This window comes from Penicillium odoratum (assembly GCF_028828045.1).
Source record: "Penicillium odoratum strain IBT 22623 chromosome Unknown utg000005l_segment0_segment0, whole genome shotgun sequence".
Lineage (NCBI taxonomy): Eukaryota > Fungi > Ascomycota > Eurotiomycetes > Eurotiales > Aspergillaceae > Penicillium > Penicillium odoratum.
Genome location: NW_026643147.1, coordinates 2,314,051 through 2,329,250, shown reverse-complemented (window position 1 = coordinate 2,329,250; position 15,200 = coordinate 2,314,051). Strand labels below are relative to the sequence as shown.

The 15,200-nt window shown below is 49.1% G+C and overlaps 6 protein-coding genes across 6 annotated transcripts; 3 read left to right on the top strand and 3 right to left on the bottom strand.

Moving 5' to 3' along the window:
• Positions 1 to 174: 174 nt before the first annotated feature.
• Positions 175 to 2,392, top strand: N7520_006414 (WD repeat NOL10/ENP2 family protein; the record flags this gene model as incomplete). Its single annotated transcript, XM_057140348.1, has 2 exons — positions 175 to 391; positions 450 to 2,392. The coding sequence occupies 2 exons, from the start codon at positions 175 to 177 to the stop codon at positions 2,390 to 2,392; spliced, it is 2,160 nt and encodes a 719-aa protein (XP_056994354.1).
• Positions 2,393 to 3,395: 1,003 nt separating this feature from the next.
• N7520_006413 (uncharacterized protein) lies at positions 3,396 to 6,461 on the bottom strand (the record flags this gene model as incomplete). Its single annotated transcript, XM_057140347.1, has 3 exons — positions 3,396 to 5,984; positions 6,053 to 6,151; positions 6,216 to 6,461. The coding sequence occupies 3 exons, from the start codon at positions 6,459 to 6,461 to the stop codon at positions 3,396 to 3,398; spliced, it is 2,934 nt and encodes a 977-aa protein (XP_056994353.1).
• A 1,160-nt stretch (positions 6,462 to 7,621) lies between these two features.
• Positions 7,622 to 9,043, bottom strand: N7520_006412 (uncharacterized protein; the record flags this gene model as incomplete). The annotated part of the gene is made up of 1 exon (XM_057140346.1): positions 7,622 to 9,043. The coding sequence occupies one exon, from the start codon at positions 9,041 to 9,043 to the stop codon at positions 7,622 to 7,624; it is 1,422 nt and encodes a 473-aa protein (XP_056994352.1).
• Positions 9,044 to 9,567: 524 nt separating this feature from the next.
• Positions 9,568 to 9,801, top strand: N7520_006411 (uncharacterized protein; the record flags this gene model as incomplete). Its single annotated transcript, XM_057140345.1, has 1 exon — positions 9,568 to 9,801. The coding sequence occupies one exon, from the start codon at positions 9,568 to 9,570 to the stop codon at positions 9,799 to 9,801; it is 234 nt and encodes a 77-aa protein (XP_056994351.1).
• Positions 9,802 to 11,155: 1,354 nt separating this feature from the next.
• Positions 11,156 to 13,144, top strand: N7520_006410 (uncharacterized protein; the record flags this gene model as incomplete). Its single annotated transcript, XM_057140344.1, has 1 exon — positions 11,156 to 13,144. One exon carries the CDS (start codon positions 11,156 to 11,158, stop codon positions 13,142 to 13,144), a length of 1,989 nt encoding a protein of 662 aa, XP_056994350.1.
• A 348-nt stretch (positions 13,145 to 13,492) lies between these two features.
• N7520_006409 (uncharacterized protein) lies at positions 13,493 to 14,892 on the bottom strand (the record flags this gene model as incomplete). Its single annotated transcript, XM_057140343.1, has 6 exons — positions 13,493 to 13,736; positions 13,800 to 14,227; positions 14,280 to 14,403; positions 14,456 to 14,624; positions 14,685 to 14,786; positions 14,838 to 14,892. 6 exons carry the CDS (start codon positions 14,890 to 14,892, stop codon positions 13,493 to 13,495), a joined length of 1,122 nt encoding a protein of 373 aa, XP_056994349.1.
• Between the last annotated feature and the right edge of the window lie 308 nt (positions 14,893 to 15,200).

Below are 15,200 nucleotides of genomic sequence, written 5' to 3'. Positions count from 1 at the left end.
GCAAAACACCGAGATGCTGCGCAATTCCGGGGGAAGTTGAACGGGGACGCTCGGGCCAATCACCGAGATCCGCTGCAGTACATCACGTGGTCGCTATCGGGTTTTATCTCTTTTTTTTTATCTTCGACTTTTTTTGATCGCGCTAGTGTCAACCTTGCTGGGAACTTCGCCGCCATGAAGTTGTCTAACCAGTCTGAGGTGCCTGTGTACACCATTTCGGGCTCTAACACTGCTCGACCACTCCCAGAATGGCTCGCTAGACGCAGAAAGCGCAGCTTGAAAGACGATCCCGAGTATGCGAACCGGGTGGAGTTGCTCCAAGACTTTGAGTTTGAGGAAGCTAGCCAGTGTGTTCGAGTTAGTGATGATGGTGATTGGGTAATGAGTACAGGTATGGCTTATCACTCGCTGCCGCGGTCGCAGCGCATAGCTAACAACGCCTCTGACAGGAACTTACAAGCCGCAAATCCACACTCACTATCTCCCCCAACTGTCTCTGTCCTGGGCCCGGCATACAGTCGCCCTGAACACAACCTTCATCCTTCTATCCTCCGACTACACAAAATCCCTTCACCTCCAGTCCGACCGTTCTCTAGAATTCCACACACCGCAAGGATGTCACTACACAACCCGCCTTCCTCGGTATGGACGTGATCTCGTATATGACCGACAATCGACCGAAGCATTCATTCCGTCCGTTGGTGTAAATCAGGATGGTATGGGTGAAGTTTTCCGATTGAATCTGGAGCTGGGCAGGTATATGCGCAGCTTTGAGGTGGATGTTGGTGGAGACGATTTCACTTCCACCGGAGGCGGCACCCTCCAAGGTGGTATTAATACTGGATCTGTCAATACCGGTGCGATTGCGGAGGAGAGCCACAACCTACTCGCCTTTGGTACATCCACTGGAACTGTGGAATTGTGGGATCCTAGAGCCAAGGGCCGCGCGGGTGTGCTTTTACCGCCTACCCAACAGTTCAACGAAGGAAGGTCTGAGATTACTGCGTTGGAATTTCAACGCTCGGGTTTGACACTTGGAACCGGTTCTTCAAATGGTCTGATCCACCTTTACGACTTGCGATCTCCAGTCCCTCTTCTGAAGAAGGACCAAGGATACGGCTTCCCCATTCACACTCTCAAATTCTTGCAGCCCTCAACTGAAACCCGTGAAGCAACATTGGACCCCAAAATCATGTCAGCAGATAAGCGCATCATCAAGATCTGGGATCCTCGCGATGGTACTCCCTGGACCTCTGTTGAACCCGCGGTGGATATCAACTCGGTGGCCTGGTGCAAGGACAGCGGAATGCTCCTCACAGCCAACGAAGGTAGACAGCAACACTCGTTCTTTATCCCTCAACTTGGACCAGCGCCAAAATGGTGCTCTTTCCTGGACAACTTGGTGGAAGAAATGGCGGAGGACCCCAACGACCCGAATGCCTTCAGCAGTTCCCAGGCTGGTGCTGTTTACGACAACTTCAAGTTCTTGACTGTTCCCCAGCTCCGCACCCTCAATTTGGAGCACCTTATTGGACGTACTAACCTATTGCGGCCATACATGCACGGTTACTTCGTGGCTCAGAGGCTGTACGAGGAGGCGCGTTTGATCGCCAACCCGTACGTCTGGGAAGAGGAGCGTGCCAAGCGAGTCAAGGAGAAGATCGACAAGGAGCGGGAGAGCCGCATTCGTGGCAAGAAGAAGGCTGCCGTCAAGGTGAACAAGAGGCTAGCCGAGAGATTGATGAACGCCGAGGAGAAGGCTGAGCGCAAGAAGGCTCAGCGTGTCCTTGCGCGCGGCGGTGATGAAGATATGCCCGACGCTACCCCCGCTACATCTGAGACCAAGGATAAGGGCGTCCTTCGCGATAGCCGTTTCACCAAGCTGTTCGAGGATGAGGACTTCGCCGTCGATGAGACATCCCGTGAATTCCAACTTATCAACCCCAGCACCGTGCCCGACCAAGCCACAAGAAAGGAGCGTGGTCTTACAGCAGTGGAGCAAGAAGCTATCGACGACGTCCCTGGATCTAGCGATGATGACTCCGACTCCGACAGCGAGCGCGAGAGACCTGTCAAGGAGAAGGCCTCCAACAAAATCTCCTCCGCCGACTACAAGCGTACAAAGCGTCCTCCTCCTCGCATGCAGGTTTCTTCTTCGGCACGGACCAATTCCACACGCGATCGCTCATTTGGCTCGCGTGCTCAGAACATGAAGTCAAAACCGAGACACGTCCGACAGGGTGGCCCTGTTGGCGAAAGAGAAGTCAGCTTCATGCCTGCCTCCAAGTCCAAGAACCAGAAACCAGAGGTTCAATACGACAAGACTCCATCTTCCTCTTTCCGCTCAAAGGAGCGCCGCAGTGCGTCGAACAACGCTTTCCGGGGTATGTAATTTTGGTAATCCGATGCTGGTACCACAGGTGCCTGTCATTGAGATCCTACATCACATCACCTCGCCCCAGCCCCTACCGTGGGAGTCTCTCAGTCAACTTTATATCTAAGAGATGCTTGTCGACCAGCCTGAGTAGGCTCAGTGCCAATTAAAAATGCTAGAGCCTTGAATTTGGGAGACACCTCCTAGCCCAGACTGATTGGAGGAGAGCCGGATTCCCCTTATCTTCTAGCATGTCAGCTAGCTGGATCTGTACTGTTTATTATGCATACGTTGAATGATCGGGTCATTGTTTTTTGCATCTAGAGCCTAATTCGTTAGATACCTTTTACTCGAGTTTGGAGAAATAAAAGTCTTTCAAGTTTCAACCGAAGTGCAAATTTAATTCCGAAGTCATATCAAAAGAGATCCAGAGCTGATACATAGCACAACTACTAATAATTCCAATGTTGGTTCCCATTTCAGATGAGCCGGTTCAATTTGTTAGTAGGGACAGGCCCATTTGACATTCAAGCTGCCTAAGATACAACCAACATTTGAAGTCACCAAAGATCAAGATGAAAGAGATCATGTTATCATGAGAAGAAATGAAAATTCACCCAGAGCTGAATACGTAAACGATAAGCAAGGCGCCGGGTTCCCAGAAACATAAATTCATCTCAATCATGCTCTTGCGGGAAGTAAAGTATTACCAAAGGCATATCAACCTCGGCCAAACAAGCAGCGCGAAGGGGAGAAGCTTGAGAGAGAAGAAAGAAGAATGACACAATTTCTATGGACGAAATGATCAACGCCTGATTAGAGTGTTCAGTCTATGAAGCAGCCGACCTGCGAGAAAAATAAGTGTTTTCAGAAGGAAACCAGCCAACGGAACGCATGAGCTGAAAATGGGTATTTCGAGATAGATGACGGGCTGGACGAGAAACTGGAAAAAAAGGAAGGAAGATTAGAGAGTATGAGGCGAGGAGATCAGAGTAACCAAGGAATTCAGTTGAGGCGACACCTAGTTCCAGCTAGGAGGTCCAGCTCCACGTCTGCCACTGCCACGTCGAGAACCGGCGCCGGAGTCAGCACCTCCATGATTGCCATGCCGATTCTCTTCTAAGCTGCGACGGGAGGCACCGAAATCACTCATGGCGAACAGCAAGGGCTCATCATCCTCAAATTGAGATGGCGGTGGACGGCGTTGGAAAGAGCTACGTCTGATTTCCATAGTAGAATTGCCACTATTGCTACCACTAGCGTTTCCATCACGCTCCTCTCGCTCCGTTAGATAATGTGGGATCGTGCCTCCACGTGCAAGACTGCTAGATGCTGAGCTGAGGGAATGAGGACCGCCAGAAGAGCCTCGACCACGAGTACCAAAACGAGGTTGATAAAGGTTGGCATTGGACGATGTGGATGTCGCGGCGGGAACAGAGACGGTCTGACTTCGAAGTGCTGCAGCATCCCGGCTCCGTGTAATGACAGCTGCAGGGGGAGCACGTGCGCTAGGATCTTCCAAGGACAGATTCAGTGAGCCAGGTTCTAATAAAGTATGAGCATCCGTGGTTTCCTGGTCTGCCTGCCGCCGGAGATGGGAGCGCTCTTCGATCCCAAGGCTGACGCTTCGCATGCCGAATGAAAAGATATCATCTTCCTCGGCAGACGGTCGCCGGCGCTGAGCAGCAGAGCTTGAGCGACGAAATGCCGGTGCGAAAGGTCGTGGAGAGGTAGGAATATCAATCGCAGCTGCTGTAGACGGGGCTCGCTGCGTTGTTTCCATGCTAGAGTTCTCATCAAGTGGAGATCCACCTCCGTCTTGCCCAATGCGCGGAATGGGTCGATTGTGCTCGGTGCTGATATCATCAACCACACTGTTGGAGCTAAGACGGGATCGAATGGCAGGGGTATGTGGGGTATGTGGCGAAATTGGCTTTCCAGGAGATGAAGCGGTAGAAATAGAAGTACCAGCTACCATTGGTGGAACTCCAGAGAGCTGTTTGCTAGAGGAGATAGACGAGCGATGAATTTGCACGGAAGCTGACATTGAATCCGATAGTGCAGCATTCGAGTCGCGCATTTGTTGGAAGCGAGCAAGGGAAGCAGAAGTGGCAGTGGGTTTCCGAGGACCGGAAATCTGGGAGGCAGAGCTAGGCGGGCGACTCATGAGATCTTTCTTTAGGTCAAGAAACTTGAGGAAATCAGAAATGTTTTCATCGTCCGCATGGATTGATTCCGCACTTGTTCCAGTCACCTCTGCAAGTAGACCAGAGCCCGGCTGCATGTTGGATGATGTCGCACTTGCTTTCCCACTGGAGGTTTCATCTTCCAACTTGTGGCCGCCTCCTGAAGATGGGCGAGCTCGTCGTTGACTGAACGAACTACTGAACCTGGATAGCGGTGCAGGCTTTGGAGATGCCGAGGTAGGTGAAGGTATCGCATGATCGGTTACTAAAGAGGCAGGTCGTCGTGCTGACGCTGCCGAAGAAGGAGGTGGCATTATCCGTGAATCAACAGATGTTGCTGCGGAACCTCTTGCAGAAGTAGTGGTACGAGGAGACACGCCCAAAGGATGATCGAAGGCAGGTGAGTCAGATAGAGAGCCTGCTTTGAAATGCGGGAAAGAAACAGAGGGGCGCCGAGCAAACTTCGAGCTACCACTCTCATTTGCAAGCTTGGCCGCTCGTCCAGTCGCCCCAATTTTCGCAGCGGGCAGTAGCTTCTTGGAATATGATTCTGTCGGCGAAGGAGAACCGTCGCCAGCATCCCGAGCAGCACGCAATGCTGAAATAGGGCTTGAACCGGCGGCCGGACCGACTTGATGAAATGTTGATAGACTCCCATACGCCCGCGAACGATCCGGGTTCTCCATCGCTCTTCTTCCCACTGGCATCGACCCAACTTCGGGCCGAATCGTATCCTCCTTGGGTAATGAAGGTCGGAAGATATCATCGTCGGCACCCATGAAGCGGGAGCTCAGCAGGGCTTCGGAATCGTCAATTCGGAAATCACAGTTCGTCCGATATGTGACCTCCACCGAGAAGGGTCCTGCTGGAGATTCCGTGACCCCGAAACTGTATGTTTCTACCACTTTTCCATTCCCCTGAAACAACGGAGCTGTCAAGTTATCCAGGGACGCTTCCAGGCGAGAGCTTCCATCTACCACACGATACCTAATCTGCAGTGCGGGGCTTCGACGTGCCTTTGCATTGCCGCGGGAGAACTTCCAAGCTGGTAGGAACTTGGAGTATGTGAATAAAGATCGGAAGAGGACAATGCTCTTCTTATACACTGTTGGCAGAATGGTGGCCAAATCGGCTGGAGGTCTGCTTGCAGAGCCCCCCAACTCGATTTTCCATCGTTCCAAAATGACCTCTTCGGACCCCGATTGCTTCGAGCCAAGGATTGGTGATGCGGCAAGAGATTCCTGTACATCCCAACGTTTTCCGTGATCATCCAGAATCACCAGACTCTCATTATTCGTGAGGCCTCTCGTGTCGATGAAGGTTTCGATGATGAGTGGGGGTGGTCGATTATCGGTGGCGTCGCAGTTTCGCCAGGTTTGCAGCGATTCTCGCAGGATATCGGTTTCGTCCAATTCAACATTAAACTATCATCCAAAAAATTAGATCTCTGGTCTTTTCTTGTATGAGAGGGCTGGTGCTGATTACAACATACCCATCGATTTACTCGCGGGGTATTGGAGCCTTTTATGAAAGATTGCGGTAGCTCAACCCGGGAGTGAAGAATGATCAAAGCTGCTTTGGTGTGATAATTCTGAAGGTAACAAAAACAGAGTCAGCATGGAGATCAGGGTGCTCAAGAGCCATTTATACCATACCGATATGATCTGATTTAGTTTGGCCAGAGCTTCGTTCCCTGAATTTGCCGCCCTAGCCTGTTCAGAAGAGCTACCACCAGCCTCTATCCCTAAGCCCCTGTTCTGATTTGCCCGCATATCAGTCGTTGGAGATGCTGGTGTGGATTCCGGGTCTTTGAGGTCATTCCGAGGCGGGAGTTTGGAGGGGAGCTTGGAGGGCCCCGGCGCCCCAGGAGGCACTGCCGGTGACCGAGGGTTCTGGTGCATGGTGGATGTCTCTGAACACAATCAGTGAGACAGGATGATCGGTTGGATTTAACAAGTCAAGAGTAGCTTACCCCGACGAACAGAGAGCCGGGGCCAGTTTGCTATCAGCGGATACTGTTATCAGGAGTGCAGAACGAGTGAGATGCAGCTGGTGGAGACGGCCATGCTAACAGGTACGCCAAAGAAAAAGAGATTGACCATCTAATGGAATTTCACTGGAAAGGGGATGGCAAATCAGATCAAACAATGGGAAGAACTGAGTACATCGTTGCCGGGAACCTGGAGACCTGGGACCTTCGGAGCCTAGAAGCTTCCCCGCATGAAATTATCAGGAATCAAAGGGAACTTCCACGTAGATACCGTGAAACCTATGGGAGAACGGGAATGGCCATGCTAACGGTTGGGGGATTGTAGATTTAAGTTGAATGGAGTGAATGAGGTGAATGGGGGGGGGGGGGGGTTGAGTTGCGGAAGGGGAAGGCGGAGATTGTCTGTGACGCACACCCTGTGACTCGACAGGTCTCGAGTGCCCAAGTCAGCCTGGAACGCCACTCCAGATCATGGACGTTGATATACTTTATTTTACATGTTCCATATTTTACGAGAAAAAGCAAGTATGCTGCATATTTCCATGTTTTCCTATCTATATTCTATGTAGTTTCTATAGACCGCTATATGAGAGATAAGGCCCCAGCTGATTACGGCCTCAGGTGATCGACATGGCGTTAAACCACTGACATTCGTACGAATTTAACAGAAAGATAGGGAGCACTTGGAGCGAATACACTAGGTACTCCGTGCGACATATGTAGTAATTTCTTAAATGAAACATTCCAACATAGAAATGAGTATAAACTAATCCATATCTTTCACAGCCAAAGTTATCACGGTCGCGCGAGGGAATTTGGGGCCTGAAGGGTCGATTCGGCAGCAGAGCCGCGGAAAAATGACGCAAGCAATCACGCAAAGGGAATGATCAAAAGCTAATGTGGCAATGAGATTGGTCATTTAAATATTAAAATAAATTAATAACTAGGATCACTAACTTAATCCTAGTGGATTATCAAACATTATCTTCAACGGATAAATTCCCGGTCTCTCCCGTACAGTCTCCACTGTAGATCTATCGGATCAAATCTCCATTTATCTTAAAGGTTGATCTACCATTTAACCACATCATTCAAAACATCAAGGTCCTGCTTGAGGTTCGAGTCGCTGGTGCCAAGGGTAGCAAGAACTTCAAGCAACTTCACCAGAACCGGTTCCAGCTCTACGCCGAGTGCAATGGGGTTGAGAATACTAGTCAACTCCGTGTTACTCGAGCAGCCACTCTGGGTGGTGCCCGCAAAGGCGGACTCAACAAAGTTAATCGTATCGGGAAGACCGATGACCTCAGTCGTGGCATGCCCGCCATTTCCAAACGTGGTAAATTTGACATCCGCCCCATAGTTGCACCACGAATCGACCATCGTCGAGGCGTTCGCGTAGGGAATGATCTCATCCTGCGATGCATGGTAGACAAACACCGGCGCAGTTGGGGTTTCATCCCTTGCGACTCCCATACTGCATTGTTTCATGATGGCCTGGATAGTAGATTCATAGAGCAGTCTATCACCGAGGCTTTGAACGCTGGTGGAAAGCAGCGACATGTCGGCGAAGTTGAGCAGATCTCCAACCGCACAGGTGTTCTGGGCCTTTTCGACAACGGATCGACCCTCCGAGGTAAGAATCTCATCAAGAACCGGAACCAGTTCAGCACCATATGCACTAGGTGCAGATAGGCCGGCTACAGCTGGAGGAAGAAAGCCGCTGAATAGAGTATCGTCAATGAACATCAGAGTACCTGTAAGGTTAGCTGGAGTACCGCCTTGGGCCCAGCCCTTAATGTCCAACTCAGGGGCGTAGGTAGGCTGCAGAGAAGCCGCCCAACCTGTGGCAATTGCACCGCCCGAATAACCAGTGCCGACAATCATGGGCGTAGAAGTGGAGAGACCCAATGCATCGAAGTTACTGACAGCTCGCATGTTATCCAGAACCCCCATTCCTGCCAGGCGACCGGGTCCGAATGCTGCGTCAGGACCTTCATAGTCGGGCGATGCAACAATGTAGCCCAGAAGTAGATACGCCTGAAGGATCAATTGTTCTGCAGAGGAAATAATATCGGTCTGTGCCGCACCGAGTCGATAGTTGTAGCTGGGGTCACAGATCGTGTCGGAGCTATCGTAGGCTGTGTGGAATGAGACAAATCGATCTGTCTTAGGATTGGTAGGCTTGAAGATCGTGGTCACGGTTGCAATAGCCGACCCATTGATGGCAGTAGTGCGGTACAATAGCTGATAGGCTTCCACAGGGTCTGGGATGAGGCCTAAGAAAGCGACAGAAACAGTGCGCTGACGTAAAATTGTTCCAGGGTTCTCAGACTCAAAGCCGGCCGGAGGCTGATAGAACGGATCATCACTGGGAGTCTCAGGAAGCCCACGAGATACACGGGGCACCGATACGGCTGCTGGGCGGGCAGATACAAGAGCCAGCAAGGCCACAAAGGCCATAACCAAGCGCACTGAAGAATTGGAGGAAACCATGGCTTGATACTGATGGACAAGGCTTCAGTGGGGGCCCTGCACGATGCCAAACTGGCGGGAATTGAGATAAATAAATGCTCTCAAAAGAAACAGTGAATGTGATCATCTGTCTTGCCGAGGCAGCACAGCTTAGGGAACGGTGATCACAATGCCCCAGGCCATCCGAGCAGTTCCTTGAAAAAGGAGAAAGCCATTGTACCCGCTTTTCAGCTGGATCCATCAAGTGGATCGGGACATTTCGCCGCAACACACCAAAGAAGAGATTCCATAACCAACGGATTCTCTGTTCCTGAGCCAGCGAAATCCTGACGAAATCTGTACCCCAGATGATCGCAAAAACCCCTGGAAACCCCTGGGGTAAACGAGTGGAGGGACCTGCTCAACCCCGCACTCCGGAGTTCCCCCTAGGGCTGTGATCGGCATGAAATAAGGCCGTTTTCTTGACTGATATGGTTAGGAGGATTATTTTTGGCGTCAGATATTGTATCGAAGAGGGGGATGCTACCTGACAAGATGCATATATGATGTCGCTATCATATGTTAACCCGGACCTTGCCGGGCATGATAGTGGGCTCGGTCGTGTAAGCGACTCCGTCCGTTCATTTATTCTTGCACGGTACCAGCAGGAGAAGCGGGACAGTGAAGACGAAGAAGAGAACTTCAATGAACGTTGTGATTGCACGAATCTGGCTTCGTTTCGTCTCTTAGATGATTCGGATTTTGAAGACATTCCAGCAGCCAAACCCACTTGGAATTGAGCCCTTCAACTTTGCAGGACATAATTGTTTGCGAACCCATTTGTACCGGCTAGATCGTCCAGCTTGTTCAAGCTTCAATGCTCCCGAGGTACAGATTTAGATCTAAAAGGTGAGGTCGGAAGAACCTTGGAAGATAAAAGACCCGTGGACGTCACGAGACCAAACAACGAACATTCCTGTAAAACGCCATGTGAAAAACCTCAAGGTGTCGAATATTCATGACAAAATAATTTAAGAAACTCTTTCGTAATGTAAAAGAATTACTATACGAATATAAGCGACTTCAAATGTTCAATCCCGATGTCAACCGAGAAACAGGTGCCTCGGCTCAATGATCGCGATACATGTAGGGAGCACCTGAGTTGATGAGGTCTGAAGCTCTCAACATTGAACATTTCACTTGAGAGAAAGCGCCGTCCATTGATGAAACCATTTTCAACATCCTTTGTTGATATTTGGAGTGAAATGGATATGTATAATCTTGGAAGATTCCAGCAACTTCACATGTTGCCCGATCCGAGATCTGCGTGAAGATACAAGTGTACACAGTGTACTCTATGTAGTACTTTACTTGCCGCACATAGATCTGCACCACAGGAACCTCTCTCTTTGACAGTTTGACAGGTACATACGTGCAAAGGTCTTTGAAGGTCCCAGCACTCGGTTTAAATATCGTAGAAATTCAACTACAGCTTACCATCGTCCCCAACATCAAATCACAATGCTGTAATATCGGTTGGGAAAAATCTTCAATAGTCGCCTCCAGCTTCAATAGATTCATCTTCATAGGCTCTGGTCTCTATGGGGGTCTGGATTATTTCCACTAATTGCATAGAGGGGACACCATAGTATTAGTGGGATGTCACCAAATGCGCCTTACTCGGCATAATCAGAAGACTCCGCCATCATTTTCGTGGCGTTTACGTATCCGAGCCCAGCTTCTAGCGTCTAGTAGCTCGATGAGGCTATGACTGCGAGTCTAAGATTTAGTTGCCAGGTATGAACTACAAAATACGATATACGGAATACGGAATACGGGAGGCATAGTTCTGTCATGTCTGATTGGTCCAGTCGGGTCAAAATCCACTCACCCTAACCTTACAGACGTGTATCACCCATATTGCAGTCCATTTCTAGGGGTCTTGATCACTAGTATTGCAATATAGGCACCCGAAATCCTGCCAATCAGTGAAAAATCGTCGGTCAGTCCGCACAAAAACTGGGGCTCAGCCTACTAGTGTACAAAAAATGGCGAGTGAAATACGGTCCTTGAAATCAATATGGGTATATAGCTTGACTGAAGGCACATTTGGAACTTCATTTTTTTTCTCATATACCATCCAACCTCTTCACTATGGAAGACTGTCCTTTCGCCCGCTGCCCCACGGAGATTGTCCATACTATAATGAGTTACCTCGATGACACGTCTCCACTCAGCTTACGGGCGCTAGCCTACACAAACAAGGATTTTTTATTGGTGTCTTCGCCTTTTATTTACCACATTGTCAAGATTCAACTGGATAGGGAAGACCGAGAGACAATTTTGACGCAGACCAATCAAATATATCGACAGCTGGAATGGGTGAATGCCTTTCCCCAAGTGCGATGTCTGATTATCGAGCCCCCACGACATGATAGAAAGAAAAGCTCTCTTCCGCCGACACCAAGCACGCATGACATCGAAGCACTGAGACAATATGTGCTAGAGACCCCCTCAGTACCTCACCAAGCGACTGCCCGACGCATTGGTACAACACAAGAAACAGATGATATGTGGTTACCGATTGCAAACCTCCTCAGGCAACTACCCTCACTGAATGACTTGCTATATAGCGGCTTGCATCAATTTGCTCCGTGTCTCCTCGAGGCTATCCATGAGAACTCTTCGAGTTGTCGACTATGGTTAAACAGATTCAAGCTGCACAGCCTTGGGGCAGAGCAAATCAATCCGCACGAAGTCGCCTTGCTCTCATCCCCCCGCCTTTATAGCATCAAACTCAACGGTTTCGCCTACGAAGACAATGGGTTGGAAGATCAATTTCTTGAAGAAAAGAATACATATGATGAGGAGACTCTCTGCCGCACTGTAGCGAGTTTGTCTCCGCACCTGAAGGAGGTTCATGCGCGTTATCGTGACGATCATGACTACTTCCCCACGGAAGAATCAAGAGAGCAAGAACATCGATCCGATAGTCAAGTTACACGATGCTCTCTACACTACCTCAGTGTCCGTGGCGGCAAAAACAAGAGCATTAACAAGGAGACCATGAGCATGTGGAACGACTACACCGATTTCTCCGCTCTTCAAACTCTTCGAATCACAAATCCTCTCCGCTATCAGGCCTTGGAATTCTTGGCCAATGACTGCAAATTTGAGTCTCTTCATTCGCTAGAGTTGAACCTATCATTATTTGCTACTCGCCTCGCATGGCGCCTCGGTCAATTCGATACCCCCGAAACTCGCTTTCTATGCAGTCTCTCACCTCTATCTACCTTAATACTTCACGAGTGGACCGGAAAATATCCCCTTGAATGTTTTCTGCCTCAGCACGGCAGTCAGTTAACCAAGCTTGTCATTTCAACAGGCAAGAATTCGCATCTCTCGCCATCCGATCTCAAGAAAATCAGCGAATACTGCCCACACCTTGAGGAACTCGAAATCACTTTACGTCGCTCCCAAGGAGATGCCACCGAAGTAGAATGCTACCGCAATATCGGCGGCCTTCTGCAGCTTCAGAGCCTGATAATCAAGCTAGACGTTACAAGCGTTACAAGCGTTAAGCTATGTAACTCAGATCATGGTGGTACTGATGCACTCTCTGGTCATAAATGCACCATAACTGCCCCTGACGCTTCATTTGATGAGTTCGATCTGAAACCATGTGTGAACCGACCAGGCTCAACCCCCAATCAGCTTCTTTTTTACCGCAATGGCGACATTCGCGAAATATTGATTAACCACGCTGTGGATAAATCCCTGGCGAAAGCTGTCTTCAACACCATTCAAAGTGGAAGAGAGCCCGGAACTGAAACCCTTCAATCTTTGAATCTTTCGTGTGTTGGGATAGTTGGTCTGAAGAAACATTATACGGGCTCAGTGTGGCATTTTCCAGACCAAGAAGTTCTTTCGTCCCTAGGGCGACCATGGCGTATCACTCTTCTCTCAATGGGTAAACTGGAGGTGGATGAATTGCGGCCCGCTTTAAAGACTGAAGCTTACGGGAAAGCAGGCGACTCGCTTCCGGTCTGGCTTGAAGGTCCTTTCCGGCGCATTTGGCCTCAGCAGCAGGAGACGAGCTGCTGGATAGCTGATTGGCATAGTCTTCCTTTTGAAATTACCTAAAGCAAGGTGTCTCCCTGTCAATGTCGAACGTAGCTCTAACTAGATTTGTTCCTAATAATTATGCGTAAAACGCAGCAATGAAATCTTACTATGACATTCACAATTGGAATCAAGAAGCCTTTCCCGCTAAGATCTTGAGGGGCTTGACAAACTTGAAGGCTTCTCTGAAAATTGAACTCAAATATTTGCGATACCAGGCTATAAATGCAGCCAATTCATGGAACAACAATATGAAGCAAATTGGATGTATATTTAGCAAAAGTGAAATAATGCGACATATGCCCGTTTCTCTTATGTAGACATGGACAAACAGGTGGATATAGACCATATGGTCAATAGTTGGCCCATCTAGTTATAAATTTTAGCTTCCAGTCCTGGGATGATATCAAGATCCCCCTTTGCGTAGGTGTATTTTCCCTCCTCAGAGACTTTTATATCTTTGTTACGACGTTGCTGTTGCGTCTGTCGTACCTTGACCCACTGTTCAGTCGTGAGATGCTGACCAAGATTAGTGAAGGCGTTCTGTGTGAGACCTAGACGATTCAGCACGGGACTGTTCTCAATAGGGTCCAGAACAACATGATTGTTTGGTCTATCTCACTTGTTAGTCTTGCTGAGAATGTTCTCCTTAAGCGAGCTTAGACCTTTTACTTACCGAGCAAAGTATAGCACGCCCAGCCGATCCACATGGGCCTGATCAGCGGGAGGTGCGTGGACTCGGTGAACACTTGACTTCACGTATCCACCAGTCAGGGCTGTAAGTGCATCACACGTATTGATTGTGATTGTTCCATCTTGGGGCTTTACCCACTTCCACTCTCCTGCGGAGTTAAGAATCTGCAAGGCGGCTACAGGCTGGCGGAAAAGCAGGGTAATGGATCCCAGGTCTGTATGTCCGGGACTGTACAAGTCACCAACTTTCTTGTTTTCCTCGGCGCTGCGTGCTGCGTAGTGCATATAACGCAGATGGTCCTCGCCTTTCACTTCATACTGGTGATCGCGGACCAGCTGGTCCTCGCTTGGAAGTTCGAGAAGGATGGCAAAGACACGTAGTAGCTTCTCCACTACCTCGGTGTGACATTTCTATGTTTTGTGAGCTCGGGATGGAATACATTGGAATGACGGATGGACGTACTCGGCTGAAAGCTTCAATTTCATCAATATGATCGGAGATGACGGGAGGCTGTTGTCGCTGATGAAAGCCGTCGAACTTGGGAATGTTGTAGACCTGAACATTATCTCTGATACCATTCCCCAAGCTAATGAAGGTCAGTGAGTTTCTATCAGCTGGTATGTAGTTCCAAATCCTACATGCGGTGCCCGGCGGGTCTATATCCATTGTATTCGCCTTTGACGAGATCATCGGCATTGTGATATTTCAGTTTCTCCTCGAGTGGTAAGGCATAAAATTCGCGACCTAAAGCAAATTGGCGATCGACTTCTTCTTGGCTGATGTTGAAGCCTTTAACATAAAAAAATCCTGAAATCCAAGGCACAGGTTAGCAACGAATCATTCATTATATCAGTCCTGCATTCTTACCAACATGCTGCACAGCATGTTCTAACTGTTTAGCAAGTTGCTCTTTGCCACCGGGCTTGTCGAAAATGCCCAAGTCAAGGGTGACAAGTTCAGCCCAGTCCACTAGATAACATTAGTAGGTGATGGGGTGGAGGTAAAAATCAATAAACTGACAGTCCGCCTTGGTCACTGGAACATGGTCGTATTGATCAATAATTTTTCCTGGCATTTTTCCGAACTCAAGTACTGTGGATTTTAACTGTTTCTGATATAGAAGCTCGAATTGTGTGAACAAATGCAATTCTAGACGAAGAACGCGGGTTATATAGCACGATATAGAGCCAGAATTTCAACTTCGGCAGATTTTAACCCCGCACTTCTCGACCTCTTAGATCTAAAGTTGATAATCAAAGCACGTCATTCATGTATAAAATGCGACTTGACTTGATAACGGTTGATCGTGGGTATTAGATGGCCACAGCCACGGGCACGCCATCGTGCCGCACCATGTCGCGGTTTTTAGACATCAACCGACAA